General features: G+C 37.5%; 1 protein-coding gene across 1 annotated transcript; it reads right to left on the bottom strand.

The window, feature by feature from the left end:
• Positions 1-370: 370 nt before the first annotated feature.
• On the bottom strand, positions 371-22962 carry LOC139143001 (cAMP and cAMP-inhibited cGMP 3',5'-cyclic phosphodiesterase 10A-like). The gene is made up of 25 exons (XM_070713193.1): positions 22942-22962; positions 22234-22372; positions 21535-21578; positions 19943-20048; positions 19411-19457; positions 19122-19153; positions 18621-18720; positions 17744-17837; positions 17109-17167; positions 16805-16855; positions 15757-15815; positions 14950-15001; positions 14115-14257; positions 13633-13725; positions 12677-12804; positions 11433-11491; positions 9621-9760; positions 8449-8535; positions 6849-6999; positions 5234-5440; positions 4047-4168; positions 2683-2794; positions 2417-2497; positions 2047-2135; positions 371-1304 (listed from the first exon to the last, which is right to left on the bottom strand). Exons 1-25 carry the CDS (start codon positions 22960-22962, stop codon positions 1190-1192), a joined length of 2331 nt encoding a protein of 776 aa, XP_070569294.1. The 3' UTR covers positions 371-1189.
• Positions 22963-23814: the final 852 nt, after the last annotated feature.

Below are 23814 nucleotides of genomic sequence, written 5' to 3'. Positions count from 1 at the left end.
TACTTGAAATTTCCCGATATTTGAAATTAAAAATGGCCGCCATCCCTGTGTTAACTCTATGGGGAAAAATAATTTTCGATTTTCGAAAAACTAAGACGGTGAAAACTTTTCTTTCATCGAGAGCTTCAAAATGAGCCCCCACAAGTGGTAGATCAGAAGAGAATTGATAAAATTTGAAAGCCCGAATTCTGTTCCCGAGGTGCGTTCTACCTTAATACAATTTTCAACAATAACAATGGCGATTATATTCATATAGGTTGCAGTAAATACTTGGCATTAATTACAGTTTGGGGATTCATTGCAGAAAGTATAGGGAAACCACAAAAACAAAAGTTCTAAAAAATAGCAAAAGATACAGCTTACAGTGATTGTTACCTACCAGTGTGAATTCCTATGGTCTTATCTAGCATTTGAAAGGGAATGTTGTGTTATGGCTCTTAGGACCAAACGATTTCTTCTTCCCATAGCCTATGCACGGTCAGTAACATCATTAACATTACACTAACATTACACTACACTCTGATTTCATGCCTTCCCTGTTACAACCTAAAGTTTCAGCAATGTTAAAATATTCCCTCAATATTCACATCACTTGAGTATTTTGGCCAAGGTTCTGGAATATTGGTAAATGATTTTGGAACCCCTGTAATATTCCTGCTGTCCCTTAATCTAATTGCATTGTTATAGCAATGGGACTGGGGAACTCTGGTAACATTTACCAGGTACCGGCCTTCAACAAAAACCCTGCACTTGTATGGTCAGAGGTGAAGCAGTCTTATTATCTCTATTGACACTTTGACCCCATGTCCCTATTGATCAGTCCGCCCACCTAAATCAAAACAGCAGGATTTTGACAATAGTCCTACATTTTGCTAAGCTGTCACAACCTGTGCTGCTAGCCAGATAGAGAGATTTACAAATTAAGGCAGCTTTAGGTGAAACCTTTTCATTTTTCATGTGCGAACTTAAAGTTTCCCCCAAAATAACAAAAAAACTACAAATGTACTTACGGGTAATGACTTATTTTACAGGTATATAATTTACAGGTATCTGAAATGTGTATCTTAGCAAAGTACATCACATTCTGTACACAGAATTTGCAATAAATACAGGGAAAATGTCACAACAATTTGCTTAAATAGAATTTTCTCCATGTTAATAAATACTTTCTCCTCAGAATGTTCATATTCTACTTCTTTTTCTCTTTCTTTTGTTTTTTGTCTTTGTTGACTCTTGACACATCCACCTGCCACATAGCTGTACTTTCGCCGTCAACAATGCGCTGCCACTGTTGCAAGTTATCCCTGAGTGGGCGAGGAAAAAAAGAACAGGGTAGTTATAAAAAGTCTATGCTGGTTGGAGAGCATTGCGTCAAACCACTAACACATCCATCTCTGGACAAACACCACTGAGGACTTTCATAGTTACCACTTGTACTAATCCTACTGAGTAGCAAACTTTTACTATCTTACATTTGTGAACCATATAATTTTTCCTCATAGAGTCAAAACAGTGATTGGGGGAGGGGCCATTTTGAATTTCGATATCAGTAAATTTAACCTTTTCACCCCCAATTCCCTGTAAACAGGTCCACAATCACCATTGATAACAATGGGGTTGGACCAAACCATGGTGGTGAAAGAGTTAAGGTAGCTTTTTTCTCTAGCGCAAAATTTGCTCAATAACCGCTGACTTCTATTCTTGATTTTGAAGGAGTGGTTGAAAGTTTCCTCAAAAAAAGTTTGAGAAAATGTTTCTCTTTCAATTTTGAGGGACGGACTATCTTAAACCTCAGGTTGCACACAGTATAATAAGTTAATGACGTAAAGGGTGACTTTCCCATAATCTCTCGACTGTAATCATTAATCTGTATTGGAAATTTTTTGTACAAGAAAGTAACACATGTAAATTGGATTCACAATCTCTGAACATTAATCACAGGTGAGACTGTTACGTGTATTTGAATCTTGGAGGATTGAAATTAATTATGTTACAGTTATAATTTTTAAATTTCACTGAAGATCACAAACAATCTTTTACACTCACTTGGTATTCTGCAGCAGTGGCTCAGTGTAGGGAAGGATGTCACACAAGGTTGTATACAGTGGGATACAGAAAATACTTATGAAGTTAACCTGTGGAAAGGTGAAACAACACAAAACTTGCATTGCAATAATAAACTTCCAACATCTCGGAAATTTAAAAGTTTTACGTTTTTTACTATTTCTCTTTTCATGAAGCAAACAAATATTCTTGGTTTTGTACACTGCAAGTGTGTACAGACATTTGTGATAAGATATTAGCCCTTTCTCACATTCACCACTAGAGGGCCCTCAAATTTGTGCTTGCAGCTGTTTTCTCCGCTCAAACAATGGTTGCTCCGTAAGATCTATGGTATTAAAAAAAACCACTCTACCTGTTCCTGTGGCCGGTTTGCTTCATTATCTCTGTCCATCATTGGAATTGGCTGCTCACCTCGTTTCTTTTCTTCATCACCCTTGAAAAGAAGTATCATGCATGACACAAATGCATTTCTAAGAATACACAAAGTTGAAACCTTATCTGAAATGACATATGTCATCATAGGAGTTGGAATTTGGATGTCACACAATCAGCACCCAAAATATCTGGTGAGTAGGAGTGTTGTGTTCACTTGTGTTTTCCACGTGCCCTCTTCCTTACCTGTGCATAGAATTCTTCGTAAATGCATTCCACGGTTTTCATTTGGACTGGCCATGCCTTGGCTACAGCGCACAGATCACAAGCTGTCATCAACAAGGACTGTACTTTACCCCTGCAAATCAACAACAACAGTTTACCTCTCAATTAAAGGTATACTGTCACCTGCTCCAATTTTGCCACAGTTAACATGGAAAGGGAAAATCTAACCAATCACAGATTTTAAGCGGGTGGCCGCTTATTAAAAACAGCGCCCTCACATGAGCATTTTGAATACCAAGGAATGCCCTTTTGACCATATACGGGCATATTTAGATTACAGGTGACTGTATACCTAGTGTAAATTTAGGTCCATTCCATGTCATCATCTGAAGACATACTTTATAGTCTGTCCTTGTCATGAGGAATCAATTTTGCTCGATCAGCTATATACTTCAAATTTCACAGTCCCTGCTACAGTTGAGCAAATTTTCACCATCTGCTATTTGAACTTTAAAGGAAAGTAAACGTCAAGGTTAACACCCTTTCTTTAGACAAAAAATATTTTACTGCATAAAGTATGGAAATGGTAGCATAGTTGTTTGTCACTCAGGGTCTACATCCAAGGCAGGAATTTAAATTCCCAACGTAAGCTGTGAGATGCAAATGGTGGTCAGTCTGTTTTAACCTTCAATCCCTAATTAGACTTTACTATTCCTTTGTTTCAGCATATAATTTTTATTTGTGAGGTGGGGACCTTTATGATCATAACAGCTGGGGTTGACTATAAAGTACCATTATACAGCTGAGCCTCCACTAATCAGGACACAAGAGGGCGAGAAGTGTTTTTTTGGTCTGTGGGTCCTCTAAATGTGACCCTTATTGTCCCCACACACGCACGATGAAGCGTGGTCGGTCGCGACGCACACAATTTTTTTATGTGTTCATTTGTGGTTTTTTTGGTGACAGTGTACTTGTACATGTACTTACATGCAGTGGCTAAAACATTCAAACAAACAACAAAATTTTGACTGGTACTGAAGTTATAATAAATGACGTTTTGGAGTGTCATGAAAGAATCATACCCACATGTACACCTATCGCCATGGTTCCGGTTACAGTGAAAATAGGATTCAGATTTTGTCATGTTAAAATGGGAGTTAATTCATATCAGTACCCTCTAAACAATAGGAGAATGGCAATACAGGCATAGCATGTATGATATAGTTTCATTTACTAACGTAAAATTGGCTAAGGCATACATGTATTATTTAGTGACCATCCCCTATGACATTTAAATTTCTAAAAAGCGCTCCCCCAATTTCCTCATCCACCCCCTTGTAAATAATGAAAGCTCTGTACGTTAATTTGGGTCAAGATTTCATCACCTGTGATCAGTGTTTTCCAAATCCAGAGTTTCGTCAAGACACAGTTTGGCGACATCTCTCTGGTTTGGAAGGAACAACGCCAAGTCAGTGGCCAGAATGAAATGACGAATGTAACCAAGAACCTGAGCAAAATAGAAAACAAAAATCCATGAGTGTGCAGTGGCATTGACTGGCAAGTCACAGGTGTTAATGGTATCATTGTTTGATATGTCAACCAGTGTACATTGTGTAGTGTGAGTGTTCTATGGTGTAGCAATGTAAATTACTTTTGCAGTGGTGCCGAAATTCTACCTAAAACAGAAATGAACACATCAAGGCCAAAAAAACAGCCGGTTTCTGGTCCTTGACATTCAGCAAAAGTGATGTGGCGAAGCGGTTTTCTTTTTATATTTTTCTTTTCTTTTCTGTTTTTTTATTATTAAATTGGCACTATTGATGCAACAGTTATTGTCTTTTATCACTGACTGCATAATACTTCCATTTTCTTTTTAACATTTTTGGACATGCAAACAGGGATATCAAGGATAGCTGTACTGGTGAGTATGTAACCCCCCAAAAAAACACATGACATGCAGGCTCTGAAATGACATGTGCAGTGACCAGAAAATATTTTTGGGGGCCTAATTAGGTTTACACATTTATTTTTTTACATCTGTATTGTGTACTGAAACTTTGCCCGAACAAGTGTATTTCCAAAAAAAAGCCGAAAGGTTCATGAAAAATGGTTTCTGTATTGGTTTTACTAATAGGATAGAATATGCTTTTGGGGCTGCTATTCAACTCTCAAACTTTTAAAATACATTTTTAGTCTAAGTACCACTTGTGAGGGCTTATTCTGTAGCTCATAGAGTCAATAAAATCTTCACCTGCTTATTTTTGTCAAAACCAAAAATTTTAATTTTCTCCATAGAGTTAACACATGGACAGCAGCCATTTTGTGTAATTTCTTTCTCTTTATTAAGTACCAAATTTTGCACAGTGACCCCTGATTTTTATGTTTGATTTCAAAAAGGAATTGCTTAATGTTCATTTGAGTCTTACAATTTTGAGGCACAAACTACCATCTGATGAAATAACTGTTTGGTGTGCATAGAGCAAAATGCATGATGGTTCAAATGGAAGTTCATCATATTAGGTTTCTTGCAAGTTTTCCAAAACAAGTCTTGATTGACACATTATTCCATTACCTGTTTGTAGGCATTTGATGTCAGATGGTCAAAGATATTGTGGCCGTCTTGTTGGAGTATTGTCACCGTCTGGTTGAAGTGATGTTGCTCCATGATGGAGGTGGAGTAGAGAGATGCCAGCGGTGTCTCATACTTCTGCATGAACTGGTTGGTGTAACCATGGTGATCGACGTCATGACAGATGCAGGATATTATCAAAGCTTGCCTCTGATTAATAAACAGACATTGAAATTAGTTATGGTAGAATGCATCCTGGAGACAAATATTCAGACTCTCAAACTGTCATTTTACTTTTCTACGATAATGCTGGTATAGGCTCTTTTTGAAACTCTTTGAGATAAGGCAGTTTTACCATCTTATTTTTGTGAAAAGCAAAAATATAATTTTTCCCCATTGAGTTATCACAGGGATGGTGGCCCATTTTGATTGCAAATATCGATTAATTTTAGTTACCTCATTTCCTAAGTACCAAACTTTGCACAATGGGTGACCTCTGATTAAATTTTAAAAGAATGGTTGAAGAAATTTTAAGCAAAAGTTTGTCTTTAGAGGCATATACTACCATAACTAATGAAAGGAATCTATATTAAAATCTGACTTAATCCTGCAAGCAAAGTGTGACCCAACTTAATCCTGCAAGCAAGAATTTCATGACCATAATGATTTCAAATTTTAAATCTACATTAACCCTTTGAGTGCTGTAATTTTTTCGAACCAAACTTTTAGTCCAACATTTTACCAGTTTTTATGAATTTTTCTGTATTTGTTTTTGTAATTTTTGAGCAAATGGACATCACATTTAAATAACTACAGTTTTTTTTTCAAAATTTTGGAAAAAATCTGAAAAATTTGATAGTGGTATATTTTGTAAAGGTGACAAAAATTGACTTTGGCGCTCAAAGGGTTAAAGGTACACGGTCACTGTAAATTTGCATATATTCCATATATGGTAAAGGGGCGGGGCTTAGCATATATGCCGTTGACTGATTGTGTCAGGACGCCATTTTCTTCACCGCGACGTTTAAATGTTTGTCGATACGTCGACAGATGGACCATGGTCATAATCAACAGTGGGCTATAGCCCTATTTAGTGCAATTGAAGGCAGTACGATAGATGTAAATGAATTGGGGTAACGGTGTGTGCCCCAACTGTCACAGAAACCCAGTCTACTTATAGCTGCAAGGGAGCTGTAGGTACTCCATATTTGATACGTCAAAGGTAATGCAGACGACTCTGCTAAGTATGCCATGGCTTGTCTTGTGGGCGCCCTTTTTAAAAAGCGGTCACCCACGTAAAATCTGTGATTGGCTGTTAAAAAGACAGGTGACGTAATACCTTTAATTACATGACTTATAAAATGATATACCATGACTAGTTCCATTCGTTATTTTAACTCCTTTCTCCCTTACATAGGATACACCGTATACTGCACTGTCTTTCTAGATATTGCCACATAACGCACAAAAGGAAACTATATTTATATACCATAAATAAACATGAAAGAAAGGTACAGCAATCATAGAAATAGGACTTTAAACATAATTGGCCACTTTTAGGACCCTGTGAATCTGATAGAGAGTGAAAAACGATGTTTGCACATGCAGTGGTACATACCTCCAGTTCTGTGAACAAATTAGGGTCAGCTTCCAGGATTAGGAACATGGAGTGTATCACGTTGAAGGCGTGCCACCAATTGTGATAAGGCACTTTACGATAGTTCTTTCTCACAGTCAGGGTAAACTTGATCAGGCGAGACATCTCAAAGCTGTGTAAAGTGATATCACACATTCCAATACAATAATTAAAAAAAAAAATGCTCCTTAGTTACGGCTCAGATGACATACATTCACTTACTTTATTGTAATGCGAAAAGTTTTTATGCACTATGTTATAACACTTTAGAACTACATGAGGGCATATATTGGGTCAATCTTAATATTGTATACTGTAGGCTCAGCCCTTGGTGTCGCGCCAGGGGTTATTAAAGATTGGCAATGTTATTTGTATTGATTCGTGATAAACTGTAATTGTTACTTCATAAACGTTTATATGACAACTACCGGTATGCCCAGTTTCCCTCTGATGAAAGCAGTTCACGTACGTACACGACGTCAAACCCTGCAGCAGGCAGGTATAGATTTTTCTGTGGCGTGTAAAATTTTGGACAAAAAATTGGCAATTTTTACAATGATAACAGCCTATTGCGATAAACAAGGGACGTATTATGCAATCATTACATTGCAATGGTAACCGCACTGCCCACCTTCCACTTGCAAGCTGAAAACTTATAGCGTCCGTATAAAAAACTGGCAATTTTTGAATCTAATTATTGACACAGGGGGCGCTCTTCTATAATTCAATCCCAGCATTCTTTGGCGTATGCTCCCGTTCATATGCACGACAGTTTTCCTCCCTTTATCTATATTAACGATATTTTGTATCAGCGACAATGTGCATAATAACGTTTACTGGCTAATAAAAGAGGTATATGTTATAAAAGGCATGTTATATAATAGTAATTTGTTTCGTTTTTGTTATTTACGAGTACTCAAAAAAAAAACATGGCGGCGCCCGTGAAAGAAGGGTAACCTTCCGGTACTCGCATAGTATATTATGAATAAGCGCATGCGTAGTCAGTAAGCCGCTGGCGCGACTATTAACTCTTTGAGTGCTGCAATTTTTTCCCACCAAAATTTTAGTTCAACATTTTACCATTTTTATGAATTTTTCTGCGATTTTTTTTATAATTTTGGACCAAATTTACATCACATTTCATTAGCTACAATTTTTTATCAAAATTTTGGCAAAAAGTGAAAAAACTGACTTGGGTATAAAGGGGACAAATATTGACTTTGGTGCCCAAAGGGTTAAAATCAGATGTAACCTGATTGGCTGCTGCAAAATGTGAGATTTGAACACAATCTCTGATGGCTGTGGGTCAGATATAGTGAGGCAACTAGCAGCTAATAAGAATGGCAAAGAACAAGCAAAGGTGGAAACATGGCCATCTCTACATTTGATTATAATTAGATTGATACTGGGTATATGTAAATTCATACAATTATGAGAAAGCATGCTATATGTCTATCAGAGCTCAGCTGTTCTCTCAAAGAAATTTTTGTTCTTTTTTAAAAATATCTTCCGGTATATATCAGAGAGTGTTCTGCTATGCAAATCTCTCTGTCTTTCTCCATCTCCCTCCGTCTTTCATTACCTGTCTTCACCAAACAGCTGATGGATCATCATGATAAACAACTGACACAGAGTGTTGCTGCTCAGAGTCATGTAATCAAACTCAAATCTGAAAAGACAGAGTGCATTGTATCTGAGAATTGAAAAGAAACAAAGTCTCATACACAGTTAACCCTTTGAGTGCTGTATTTTTGCCAACCAAAATTTTAGTGCAACATTTTACCAATTTTTATGAACTTTTCAGTAATTTTTCTGATAATGTTAGACCAAATGAACACAACATTTCATTGGCTACAGTTTTTTATCAAAATTTTGGCAAAAATCTGACAAAAATTGACCAAGGTATATTTTATAAGGGTGACAAAAATTAAGTTGTTTTGACTCAAGTTCTGCTTTGTTTGGGATTATTTCCCCTGGTCCCCCCAACAAAATAATGGTACAGTCCTGGGAGTAGCTCCATGGTACGTGCTACAATTGACAAGATCCTTGAAATTTGTCAATGCTTTCTGTGACAAAAGATGCTGCATTGCAATGCAAACATGTAACTAACTGTGCTACAAAGAGGCACCAGTGAAACTGCATGCCTTTTTTAACCCTTTGAGCGCTGTAATTTTCTCCCGCAAAAACTTAAGTGCAAAATTTTACCAATTTTTATTAATTTTTCTGTAATTTTTTGATAATTTTGGACCGAACAGACATCACATTTCATTTTCTACAGTTTTTTCTCAAAATTTTGGCAAAAATCTGAGAAAAATTAACTGGGCTTTATTTTATAAAGGGAACAAAAATAGACTTTGGCGCTCAAGGGGTTAAGGTAGTGTGCATCTCGAACGGAAAGACTTAAACTTTCCCTCAAAGTTTCTTAAATGGAACTTTAAACCATTCTCTTAACAAATCGACAGTAGAAATTTGGGGTCACCATGCAAATTTCCGAACTAGAGAAGCAATTACCCCACATTTAACAATATTTGCAATTCAAAATGGCCACCATCCCTGTTTAACTCTATGAAAAAAAAAAATGGATATTCAGTGAAAATATTTCTTTCTCCAAAAGCTTTAAAGTGAGCCTCCACAAGTGGTAGATCAGAAAATTGTAAATCTGAATATCTGTCGCCGCGGTGCATTCTAACTTAACCTTGGCATTGATGAATGGATATAACCATGGTTGACAAAGAAGATAATCATATCACTTACTTGTGAAAACCAGCTGGTTCCTTGACCCTGGCGGTGTTTCGCAACCATGCCACTTCCACATCAGTGGAGATGCTGTGATATGACAACTTTTCTAGTGCAACTTTCAACAAACTTTCAGAATGTTTGATTGCCCCGTAAAGCTAAAAAGGAAATCATACAAGGTAAAAAAATTGTTTTCAAATGATTAACTTGGGAATTCCTCTAAGCAAAATTTTTTGAATTTTACAAACTTCCATCTGGCAGCACACACCTATTTCTTAAAGCGCAGTGGTCGTCGCGCTGCGCATCCTCCTGAGGGGGTCCCCCTCTGTTGTAAACAAATCCAAGAACGCCGCACATGTTACGGGTTGATTGTAATGTTTGCGATATTGCCGCTTGTTAAAATGGCGGCTGATCTGTCACAAGCATACCAACTAACCAAATGTAACACGCAATAAAAGGTCAATTAATCTAAGTTAAATATCTGCTGAATATTGAACAATAATTGCACGCTGGATTGAGATCACATTTGCTCATGATTTTCTTGAATCGTTGAATGGGGCTCGGCTACTGTTATCGCTCGAGCCATAGAGCTCGACGTACGCATGTGTACGCATGTATACGCCCGCTAGCAAGGACGAGAGCTTTCATTTCAAGAGGCCCGACAGGAGTACAAAGACAACAACCCAAACTACAGAAATCTACAGCTCGCAGAGCAATTAATGCCCGCTGCAGCAAGAAGCATCTCTGCCTCTGTTCCGTTCCGTGGTCTGTATGAACGCCCGTGTCCAACTGGGTATATGGCGCGCTACACTCGGCTGTGGAGAATCCAACTCAACTACAAAGTTTACCCCGTTTGGGGGTGCAAACGAGAATTCCGAGTACAGGTATCAAGTCAAGCGAAGGACCTTTCATAGGTCTCCTTGTTATGTGGGGGTTATCTCACTTGAAAGAGGATTCAGACCTACCCGGCAATCAGGAGGTACAACAATGAAGTTTGCCCAGCACCGGTAGGCCTACCAGCTAGCGGTTGGATCACTGCCATGACCGTGCACAGGACCGGGGCACAGGATCTCTCGATACGTCTATGCACGGTGTAGCCGTGCAATTTTCCTGCCGCGAAAACCCGCTCGTTTTGTTTATTGTTTCCTGTCATTTTACTATTTCTTACCACGTAATACTAGGAGAAGACATGGTGATCAACAGTTGGTTGTGGGCCAAGTCGTCGCGGACCGGTACGTTGTGGGACCGGATTCCCTATATCCGTGTACGTCAACGCGGTGACCGTCTCTCAACATCATCTCCCGTGTCCTGCTCTGGCTTGCCGATCATGGCCTTGAGCGTAACTTTTGTGTTAGGCATTGTGCTCGTTGCTGGTCTACATATATAGGCTGCGTGACTGTTGATCATTTTAGTTATGTATTTTCACTGTACTGTACATAGCATTGTCTACAACCAGCGTGAACACGCGCGACCAAACCTTTTTGTTCACTGTGTCTGCGTGCAGTAAACTCAGCGACATAATGTGCTGAGTGCAGTGTCCAAATGTTCGTAGCTCCACACGAGTTTATAGATACGGAAATACACCACTGAAGTTCGTTTCCGATCTTAATATTTTACTATTGCATGATGTTGAGTCTTACAAATTTTTTTTTTAAGGCCTTAACAAAGTGGGGGACTGCTCCCATCTCACTCCTATTGAAGTTGAGAAGACTTATGTTTACAAAAATTTATGTTTATCAACAAAAAAATCACGCACGCACAGCGCGACGACCACTGCGCTTTAAATAAGGTTCCTCACATTGGATGAAACTTTGCCACCCTGGGTTTTACCTTAGAGTAGTGCAAAGCAATGGCACAGTAAACAGCAAACATGCGGAAATTGCACTCATCTGGAAGTAAAAAAGACAGTTGGTTAGCTATAGACTTTTAATGATGATGTGAATTAAAGGTATACAGTCACCTGTAATTTAAATATGCCCATATATGGTCAAAGGGGCGTTCCTTGGTATTCAAAATGCCCATGTGAGGGCGCTGTTTTTAAAAAGCGGCCACCCACTTAAAATTTGTGATTGGTTAGATTTTCTCTTTCCATGGTAACTGTGGCAAAATTGGAACAGGTGACAGTATACCTTTAATATACCTTTAATATGGCTAGTAACATGAAGACTAGATGTTTATTTGAAGCATTATGTTCCTTGTGAGGTTCTGAAACAGGTTCAATGACAAGTTCATCTCAATATTAGGATATGTGTGTGCAAATTTATCTGGAGTGTTGTATAATGATTCATTATAAATGGTGAATATTCATCAATTGTGTATAATATTCTCCATAACATATTGCTTAGGTGGCCACTGATCAACATGTTGAATCTCTATGAAGGCACACTTGTGAAATTTTGTTGAAAAATACATAGACTCATTTTATGTCTGTGATTCTAGTAATTTCTTGCGTAAATGTGATCATTCTCCAAAAACTCTGTGAATGAGGTGAACATGTATGATACAAAGATGTTAGGATCATCTGAAAGTTACCGGCTAGATCGTGTTCGGCTTGACTACTGATTCCAATCTGATGCGTGGACTAACAACTTTGTAATGATGAACTATAAGTTCTAGCTTGTGTTCTATAAGGTAAAATAGCTTTGAATGAATTAACCCTTTGAGTGCCTACATGTAAGTCGATTTTTGTTGCCTGTATCATACAATAAAATGCCAACAATTTCTTTCAGATCTAGACAATTTTTTTCTGATTTTTACCACAATTTTGATCAAAAAGTGTAGCCCATGAAAATTTATGGCCATTTGGTCCAAAATGTTGGAAAAATTACAGAAAAATTCCTTAAAAATTGGTAAAATGTTGCCCTGATATTTGTTTTGAAAAAATTACAGCGCTCAAAGGGTTAATAAAGTTACGCAATAGGCTACCTCACACAGCTAATTTTTCATTCATCAACCTGAAGAAAGTCAAGGGAAAGTAAGATAAACTGACATACTAGTATATAAAAGCAAGTTTCTGACACCAGAATGAGAGTGATTCTGATGGTTGTAAGGCGAACAATTGGGTATACGTGTACCTGCAAATGTGAAAGCTGGTCCATCTCGTTTGTTGACCATCTGCACCACACCGATGACGACTCCTCTGCTGACAATTGGCATACAGAGAAGACTCTGGGTTGTGTAGCCAGTTCTCTTGTCCACCTCTCTGAAACATGACCACAGAGAAGACAAGTATCAGATTAAAAGCAGCAAATACCAAACAATGATTAAAGAAACAATAACAAAACACCAACGGATTCTCTTCATGTGCTGCTGAATATGGTGCATCAGCTAGCTACAATAACTTTATGTCGAAAGGTAAACATGTAGGGTTTTGTTAAAGTAGTACACGCCTAGCCTTGAAATTTGAAGACTTTGCTCAAACTTTACACCACATGGAAACTCAAAATCGTTCCCTTCCAAGTCAAGAATAAAAAATCAGGCGTCATTGTGCCATATTCCAAAGAAACAAATTCCCAATATTTTCTGACACTTGAAATTCAAAATGGGTCAAAATGGGAAGCATCCTTTTATAAACTTCATGGGAAAAATTAAAGTTTCAATTTCACAAAAATAAGCAAATGAAAACTTTAGCTATTCCATGAGCTTCAAAATGAGTCCCCATGCATTGTATATCAAAAATGTATTGGAAAAGTTTGAGTCTGAATAGGTGTTTTCTGTCTTCAAAGAAAAAACATCAATGGCAGAATCTTAACTCTTTGAGCACTGTAATTTTCTACCGCCAAAATTTTAGTGCAAAATTTTACCAATTTTTATGAATTTTCCCGTAATTTTTTGATAATCTTGGACCAAATGGACATCACATTTCATTGGTTACACTTTTTCCTAAAAGTTTTTGCAAAAATCTGAGAAAAATTGACTTTGGTGTATTTTATAAAGGGGACAAAAATAGACAGGTGCTCAAAAGGTTAATTCTCAAATTCTCAACTCTGATGATGGATTTCACAGAGTATTGACTGCACAATGTGATTACCTGTTAAACCTTGGATCAGCATAAGCGTTTGGAATGTTCAGTACCTCCCCTGTCCTGGCTACGTGGCCAGCAAGTCCCTTCTGTACTGAAAACCTGAAAAATGTAGACAAATATCTAAAATAATGGACACGGGCAAAATCAACAGGTCTAGAGGGCGCCCTCTGGAGGCCATCTGGAACTAATAATCAAGAAGAAAATGAAAGGTTGAAAAAATCAACAAGTAAAACACTTTCCAATCATTTGCTTTCTGAAAAGTGACTTTCTTATCTAGCAGGCAAGCAATGCAAACTCCAAAAAGTCAGAAATGCTTAAAAGTCAAACATTATTTGTAGCAGAAAGTGTTTGGCAGGTATGTGTGTGCTGTACAGATATTCTGGAACAACAAGAATGTTTTAATTTCCACATCGGAGATCATGCACATTTATGTGGATATCGTTCCTGTAGGAATACAAAAATTGTTATAATAACACATGATAACTCACCTGATTTTCTTTTTCTTGCTGAAGACGGGTTGACCATCTTGGTCGTTGCCTTCATCAAACATTTCAGCGTAGAGTTCCTTGCGTTCATCGTCTATCTGGAACAGGGCACACCTGTCGGCATTCACCAGATTTTTGGCAAAAGTCTGAGCAGAAAAAAATAAATAAATAATAAGGTAAAGACTTATGAAAGAAACACTGCTCTTCCTGTGTGATGTGTTTTTGCTATTCAAATTCTGTTGTAGTGAACCCTGGACATGACCCCCCTCCCCAATGTTGTGTGAGGGGACAGAAAGTTGTCATTGAATATTACATTTTCTAACATTGAACACGAAATATAAAATTCAGGTTTATATGATTGATAGGAGACAACTTTAATAACAGCTGTAATTTATAACTTAAAATCTTGATAATCAGAAGTGGACCCAACCGTATTTTGTGTTTTACCAATAAACATACTCAGGTCTTGCTAAGGTAGAATGCGCCTCGTGTACAGATATTCAAAATTCTAAACTTGTACAATATTTTTATGATCTACCATGAATGGAGGCCAGTTTTGGAGCTCATTGAGTAAATAACACTTTCACCTGCTCATGTTTGTTAAAATCGAAAATGTATAGATATTCTTTCCCCATACAATAATCACAAGTGTCAGGAAGTTTCAGTCAAATTGTTTCTCTGGTACCAAAGTTTGCATGGTGACCCCTGGTTTTTAATTCTCTGTATCAAAAGGAATAGGTTTAAAGTTCCCTGACAGCAAACTTACAATTTCAAGGCACTACCTTTTGTATATATACAGTACACTATGAATATTTCCTTGGAGTGGTGACGTACTTACCATGATGTGCTCTATCAGGGTGTCCATTGCAATAATGTCATCAAAGATAACTCTGTTGATAGAAAAGACACAAGCATATCATTGCCTGTTGTATTCTGAAATTTGGACTATTCTGACAGACTAAGTATGTTTTCTGAACAAATCTCTTGTAAAATTATAAAAGATTTGAAATACTTCTTTAAAATTGTAACGTATACATAAAGTCAAGACTCAGCGATAGCTAACACCCTACAATGTTACATTCACGCTGATTTCCTGTCTTACTTTCATCATCAAAAGTATTTTGCCAGTTTTACGAGAATCAGATAAAGGGATTGACCAGTTTGCTTTCTTTCCACTTTGTTCCTTATGAAGAGTGCATCTCAAAGACAGTACTATGCTATACCAATAAAGTATTCATGGTCTTGTTTTTGTAAAAACTCCAAATTTAATTTTCCTTCTTCAGAACATGTAGGAAATAGGAGCCACTTTGAATTGCAAATGTTAGTAAAGTTTATGCTTACGACCAAAATTTACACGCTGACCCCTTACTTTTATTCTTGATTATGAAAGAGAATGCTTCAATATTTCTTTACAGAAAGCTTCAATGGGCAAAAGTTTAAAGTTTTCAGTTTCAGAACCTTTCTAGGTTAAGTATCTCTTGGCTGGTCTGCACTAACACACAACAGCAGTCAAGGGCCAAAATACCACCAAAGTACATCTGATCTTATTAAGAATGGCATTTTCAAGTCACTTCCAAACAACTTCTCTGACGCAGCAGTCACCCATATAACCCTAAGTAAAGCTTTACAAATTTGCACACCTTACCTTGATACCTCCAACAGGAAGTCATTGAGTTCTCTCTGTTTCATTAAGCCTTTACAAACCTAATTCAGTGAAATCACAATCAAGAAAAGAATGTATGAGAAGATTATATGTTTAGGATCACATTTTCAGCCATTTTGTATAAAATGACACACAATCTTGAAGGTAGTTAGAGAGTAAAATTTGGAAATGCGACCAAAAAAACTGGTAATCTGAAACATTGCATTTAATAAGATAAACTTCAGAAACTCTTTCTCATGTTTTCTGATATTTGTTGCCCTTCTGTCATTCAACTAAAAAAATTACACTCTATTGCAAATCAGAAATATACAGATTCATAGGGATATATAATTCCAAATGAAATGTCCCCTTTATTGCTTTACATAAGTCATTCCTTAGCACAGCTTCATTGTGAAAAAAAGAAATTTAAGATGTGTGTGTTGGTTTTAATATGGTATCGATATTAAGGTAGAATGCGCCTTGCTGACAGATATTTGGACTCTCAAACTTTTTACAATATTATTTTGTCCTATCACTTGTGGGGGCTCATTTTGAAGCTTATGGAGTACATAAGGTTTTTCCCAGCTTGGTTTTGTGAAAATCGGAATTCTATTTACCCCGTTAAATTGTAGAGTACATTAAAATTGCATTGTACAACATAGTGTTTCACCTTCAGCCATTGTAAAATTGACGGATAACACAGGGATGGCGGCCATTTTGAATTTCAAATATTTGTAAATATTGGGTAATTTGTTTCTCCAGTACCTAAATTTGCATGATAAACCCTGATTTTTATACCTGATTTTGAAAGAGAATGGTTGCAAGTTTGCTTGAGGAAAGTCTGAGCAGAAGTTAGAATCTTTCATTTTTGATGCAAACTACCTTAAAAAGAAACATCAACAGGCTGAGTAGATAGATACTGGTATGCCTGAAGATTTTACAATAGATTACAAAGGTCACAATGGTGCTGTGCAGGTCAATACCATAGCAACATCAAAGAATCCACTGAAATCAAGGAAACCATTGTGATTTCATTAAATTCAGTTCTTACCTGGACTTTCTCGATAGCAACACCAGTCCACTTGAGGAACGTTTGCACCATCTGAATTTGTTAACAGAAAGGGGAAAAATAAACAAAGTTCAATGTATATGAATAAATGAACATAGTAGTGTATGATATAGTGTTTCAGCTTCTGACTACAAAAATATTGTATGAAACTATTCCCTTAAATGCCATAGCTGGAAGACGATAAACTCCATCAGTAAAACATAAATCACACTAAGAAATACAGTATTACTCAGTTTTCATACATGTACAAAGTCTCAACCCAGCGGGACAGATGTAATCAACTTACATCAAGTGTCTCCTTGGTGAAAGGCTGACTTCCATAGTTACGGCTTAATTCAATCACTCCTACAGAAGGTGGATTAAAGTATTAAAAAGGATGAGTTCACAATATGGAAGAAACTACGGCAACATAAAACAACAGAACAGAATTTACGTTTTGCAACAATACTGGTCTGCCTGAACAAGACAAGCACCTTGATGTCACGAACAGGTACTTTTCAATGTGGACAGGTTAAAATTGGCCTTCATCAACATTACTTGTACACTCAGAACATTTCTTTCCCTGTTAACCAGTTAAAGTATTTGAAAAAGTTTGATCATTTGAGGATTATTTAAAAGTGGACTGGCATTTTGAAAGAGAGATCATATCAAAAGATTTTGATAATGGTCACTTCTCTTATCTGTTCAGGTTACTGTAACCTGCCCAGTGGACATGCATGGTAAGGAAAACTATTTTAATCTCATTACAGAACATCATTTCAACACCTATATCATTTCAATTTACAGCAAACTGTATGTAGACATCTAGATAGGAATCATGCACTCAATTGCACTGAATTAAAACCAATGTGTTTCTAACATCAGATAGTTGATTTCAGACACTTCTTAACAATTTTCCCATGTTATAAGTTTCCACCTTACCATTGACAGTGCCGTTGGCTTGTAAGATAGGTACACAGACTATAGACTGGGCTTTACTGTCCACTATTCCAGTACCTTCCGGAAATCTCTCATCCTGTCCAATAGAAGAAGAAAATGGTTTTCTTGAAAGTTTCAGTACTGTCGGAGTTCCATAAGTTTTGTGTTTTCCGGTTTAAGTAGTGTTTGCAAGACCAGCAGATGTTGTTTATCAACAAGGAAAGTCAAAAGTACTAGGCTGGGGATTCAGGGTTTGAAACCACACTTTACAACCTGTGATGAAAATTGTACAGTTACTACTTTCTGTAGAGGGCCAGTAGCTTCACTTTTGATGATTTCTTGAACAATTCTTATTTTGTCTGTCAATTGCAGGTCATTGTTCTTCTCCCTAAAGCATGTTCGAATACCCACTATTTAGATTGTCAACACAGCATCTAGATGACATAATGCACTATTAGTGTTCATATTGGAATTCTAATCTGAAGTAGAATTCACTTGCCAATAATAAAAATGCAGCCTGTATATGTATGCGCTAAGTTGACAAGCTAATACTGTGTGTGTCTATACATGTTTTAGGGAGTAGAACAAGAAAACGTGATGATTATTAAAAATAAAAAAAATGTTAAAATCATAAAAGTTATAGCAACTGGCTCTTTAACAGTGACGTTGCATACACAACAGGTAATAATTTTCCTTGGGAGATTCAGAAGGTCCATAGTGTTGATTGAAAGATTAGGACAAAAGACCACTTCGTACTATGGGTATACAGCCAGTACCTAAGCATAACCCTTTCACCATCAGACAATTCTTTATCCCACGAGTTGGATGGATCTACACATTTGGTACAAAATGAGTGGAAGTGTTGAAACTGAATACTTACACCAAGGATGTCCTGGGCCAGTAATGGTTTCCTTGTACGGCCAACGTACGCAGCCACTGTGAGACCACTTTTCAATGGTCTGCTCAGAATCAGACCAATGCTGTGAGAAATCAAAACATGTACTGTAAGTTTCAGTCACATTGTATGACAAGGAAATTTCACAATAGGACAGACCACTGTTGATGACCTAAAAATTGTACTACTAGGTGAACTTGTAAGACAGCTTTGGAATTGATCCGGTCAGACAACTCTTGCAACCTGTTATTTTGGGTCATCTGAGTTCAAATTCTTTCAAGAGATGAGCTAAAACTGGTCAACGATGTAATCAATTACTGGTATAAACATGCCTGAAGGAAGGTTGAAATATGGTAGAGGGGACTTGATTTTTTATCCCAAAATCGATAAGGAAACAAAATGCCATCAGTTGAGCTTCATACAAGACATGTATCAAACTTTAATAACAATACCAATGAATTGAAAAATCTGAGTCGTGGCACTTACTCCTCTGGGTCTGCTTTGCAAAGGTACAGGTCCTAGAACAGGAAATTAACAATTTGATGTCAAGTTTAATTAAAGAGAAGCACTGCCCAACTGGATGAGGATAGATATGCTAAACTTGTTAACATTTCCCTTATTCGATAAACTACCAATGGAAATATTAAACTCATATATTGCAGGTGCAATAAATTCAATCTCTGAAATTTACATGTGCACTTTTCATCCAGATGAAATAAGATTCTACTATAGTGGGTGTTACCATGTACTCAATCACCTTGATTGGGTCACTTACCAGCCTGCTATCCACAATGTATAAGGAGACATCATCAGCATTTGAAGCTGCAGGGAGAAAGATAAAGTTAGTGTTCCCAATGGTGGGACTGTCCTTGGTGAGCTAACAAATCAGTAGTTTAATATTTGCTATAGCTTACATGTAAACACCTTTACAAATGCATGAATGGGGTGGGAAAATATACATTGAGAGTATACCTCCCAGGGATAATATAGAAACTTGTGGTTACAAGTGGAAACTGTTATGATATAGCAGTAAACCACCCCAATAACTGGTATACGACTTGATTTAGACCAGTTCACTTCATATGCTCTATCACTCATGCGTATATGTCGTGAAGTGGTAAAAATTTTGTGGTATATCATTGCTTGGTGTGGTTCATTACTTAAAGATTCGATTGCGATCTTTTCTTGAGGACAAATCACATCGGATAGAGAGATTTTCCAACAATATACACCCTACACTCACTACTATAAGTACTATGTCATGATTGCAAAAGAATGGATATTTTCTGGCGTTTTCCATCACCTACCAAGTTTGAGTGCCTGAGCTAACTGATAGAACACTTCTGCCTGTCTGTCCTGATCTTCCAAGTCCTTGGATAACTCGGACAACGACTTCTCAACTCTGTCTGACAACTACATTTCATTTATGTACAGTTATTTTATAGAATCTAAACGACAGATTTGTTGGATTAATTAATAGTACATCTTTGTTAAAACCATGCAAAAAAGTCATAAATGCTTCCGTCTCTGTTCGTGGACACATCTACAAGCAACACAAATCATAGCCTCCTTAAGGATGTACGATCGGAAAAAGTAAAAGTAATGTCAATTTTTTTTCAAATGGGGATTTTGAATACCTACATATGTGAATAGTCCAAAACTGCGAAAAAACATGGGGTCACCGCGCTTGTTTTTTTTACAAAATGACATTAAAAATTCAAGGTTTTTCACAAAATCACTAAAAATCAATAAAACAGGTCATCATTTTCATATTTATATCATGATTGCATTTGTCACGTTTACACTGTAAAAGAATAAAGAAGTTATAAACATAAGCTACTTTGAAGATTTTACTTACATTAAATTGAGTTAAAAAGTCATCATATTTATTTTTAACCCAAATTGCAACAAATATGCCCCAAATTTTAGGAATGGGAGAGGGTAATTTATTAATTATTGATAGTTTCTACTAATGTCAATTCCATTCTCTGGTAGGTCTACTAACTAGCGACACTATCATTGGAATTATAACCACGATAGCGAATCAGACGTCATACTTCTGACTTACGCTGTACAGGCTACGGTCATGTTGCATTTTTTTATCTCTTTGCTGAATTCTCGTACCTTCCAGCGTGTTTTGAGGGCACGCTGAACATTTTCTCGGCCTGCAGACAACATGTTGTACAACGCAAAAACGTTCGGAACGTCACTATGCGCGCGTGGTTACTATGGATACATTTCTGCGCGGAAATCGGCGCAGTACGCTTATGTTTTTTCCGATCGTACATCCTTAAATGTTTTTAGTTGCAGTGATGTGGTTCAAATAACAGCCTATGCAAGGTATTAAATTAATCTGTGATACTTGTGAAGCCTACACTTAGTAACTAACTATTAGAACATACTGCTTCAGAGCTATACGCAGACAATTGTTCAAATTGCAAATAGGAACAAAAATCCCATTCTAATTTCATTATTTCAGACCACTCACTAATTTACATGTAGGATATGAATTGCACTGGCTTAAAGGTATACAGTCACCTGTAATCTAAATATGCCCATATATGGTCAAAGGGGTGTTCATTGGTATTCAAAATGCCCATGTGAGGGCGCTGTTTTTAAAAAGCGGCCATCCGCTTAAAATCTGTGATTGGTTAAATTTTCTCTTTCCATGGTAACTGTGGCAAAATTGGAACAGGTGACAGTATACCTTTAAAAAGGCTCTTACATTTAATTTAATTATCAAAGAGGTACAGCTATGAAGCAGAGACAGACCCTGAGAGATTAGTTAACATTGTTTTGAGCTATGTTGAATCTCGCTTGTCTGAAGTACCGGTACTGTACAAATATCAGCTTACTCTCTCCTGACCATGCTAGATGTTAGAAGAAAAGATAAACTCACATGAATTGAGGTACTTCTGTTTCTTGATCTTCTGCCATCATGTTCTACTCACAAAAAAGCACAGCATGACCATGAAGGAAACTAAAAGCTGACCACAATGATTTGACAAGTCTTACAAATACCAGAAACGTAATGACTGAATAGCTCAACAGTTGTGAAACAAAACTTTTATTGAAATTAAATCTATCTACAGTCCATCACTCTGAAGATCGATTACAGAATGAATACTCAGTATTTATGGGTATAAAAGAAGTGGTGATAACTTGAATATGGGAGAAACCTAGCTGGAACTGTGCCAGAAACTTGAACTCACCATCCTCTCGTTGTGAGTCCAGCATTTTGGAAGTGAGTCAGGCACCCTTGCCAGCACTGGGCTCTAACCACTACAGAGGTGAGTCAAGCACCCTGGTTGCCGCTGGGCCCCAGCCACTGTGTCAAATGCTGCTTCATGTCCTATTGATTGCATTTCAGATATCAATCTATACTTCAATTGGATTCTAATAGTATTTATAGGACAAGCCACGTGTAATGCCTTCCAACCATATTCACAGCATTTTTACAACAACCTTTCATTACAGTATAGAGGTGAATTGACTTTCTCTTCTGGATATTAACATACAAGACATCCGCCTTCTACCTTCTAAAACTGAAAACCCCCTTGGAAGGGTGACTCATATATAATATTACCTGACATATCACCTGCATCTGTGTCAGTTCCACTGTCACGACCTCCGACCTCATGAAGGTATTCTCCGACAATCCAGCTGTTGCTGTACAGATATGCTTTCACAGTCTCTGGTGTCAGATGGCTGATGCCTGTCAAGTACAAGAACAAAACCTTTCGTCATCAAAATTTTCACTTTGAGTTGTGACCAAGTCCATCCTGAATCTTTGGCCAATCAGCTACAACTCTTTCCATTATTTTCATAAAATGAGTAAAACAGTTTTAGTTTTTTGTCCTGATGCATTTCCTTCTCACGAGCAAATACACAGGAATGTGATGAAAGTGAATGCTGTTTAGGGCATATTGTGCACTCATCTCGTGGCAAACAAGATTTGCAAGGCATGCGATGTGTACTATGTACGGTGGGAAATTCAATACTCTACACCACGCGCCATCTTGTGTGAGCGCGAAGTGAAATTCGGGCGATAGGACCGAGCAAGAGTGGCACGAGCACAAGCAGAAACGTCTGCTAGGAAATAAGGAATAGCGCCAGCCTCACTGCAGAAGACTGAGGTCTTTATCTGTTATGCAGGGATTCTCTTACATACATTCTTATTATTTTGAATATGATTTTATCTGCAGGTAAAGGATCGTATTTTACATTCTCCATAGCATCGATCACTTTCGACCCATAGGAAACATGAAGATAATACAGCTGAAGTGTCGCGCGCATTATTTCTCACTAGCACTCCGAGGCGTTCCATTTTTCTGACTTCTACGTTCCAAATATCAAAAGACGAATGTCAGGGCCTTGGGGTAGTTCACAGATTCTAAAATGAACACAACAAGAACTGACCTGTTAAACACGATTGAGAACCGGTCGTTGCTTTCGTGAAAACTGCCTGGCAAGTATTCCCTGGAAGTGGCAGTAGGCGACGACTCGAAACTTGTCGCCAGCCGGAAGACATTTTGACCTTTTGGACCCTCCAAGATAGTTACAAAAAAGTTTCGGGCAACGGACCCCCTAGGCCCTCTCAAACAACCCCTCGGAAATTTTGACTTACACAACGTAGGTTCTGCTATCCATGGATACACAAATAACATCTCTCAGGTTGGGTTTCTTTCAGCGATGAATTGATCATGGTGAAAGTTAATGCTACAGCCTACCAGGTGATGTCACAGATCTCAGAGGAGAGTAAAAGTACAATGAAAGAACGCCACCAGCGGTCATGCTTTTACAGTCCTTTGTTTAGCGGCAGCGTTCTGTCCGGGGAGTAAAGAAATCGCTTCCTTAAAATTAAGCAAATGTAATTCACGGCAACTGAACGTCTGAATACAGCTATTTTATCCATTCTTGCGGTTTTTTGCAAGCATTGTAACAGTTTTAAGGGGTTGTTTACACCGTCAGTTCATTTTATTTCCATTTTTTGCTATGCTTTTCTTAACATTAACGAAACAGACATTTTTGTTGTCGTGACCTTTGCCTGACAAACGGCTGTATTTTCATTTGTTTAGGGTGTAAAAAGACCGCCACTGCTGACATCTTTCATTCCAAAAATCAGTTTGTCATACACAGGGCTACACCTTAGCTGCAATAATTGTAGCCTTGGTTGGCC

The sequence above is a fragment of the Ptychodera flava genome, chromosome 10, assembly GCF_041260155.1.
Source record: "Ptychodera flava strain L36383 chromosome 10, AS_Pfla_20210202, whole genome shotgun sequence".
In the NCBI taxonomy this organism is placed as follows: Eukaryota; Metazoa; Hemichordata; class Enteropneusta; family Ptychoderidae; genus Ptychodera; species Ptychodera flava.
Note: the sequence above shows the minus strand (reverse complement) of the source record. Positions and strands in the feature narration are given on the sequence as shown.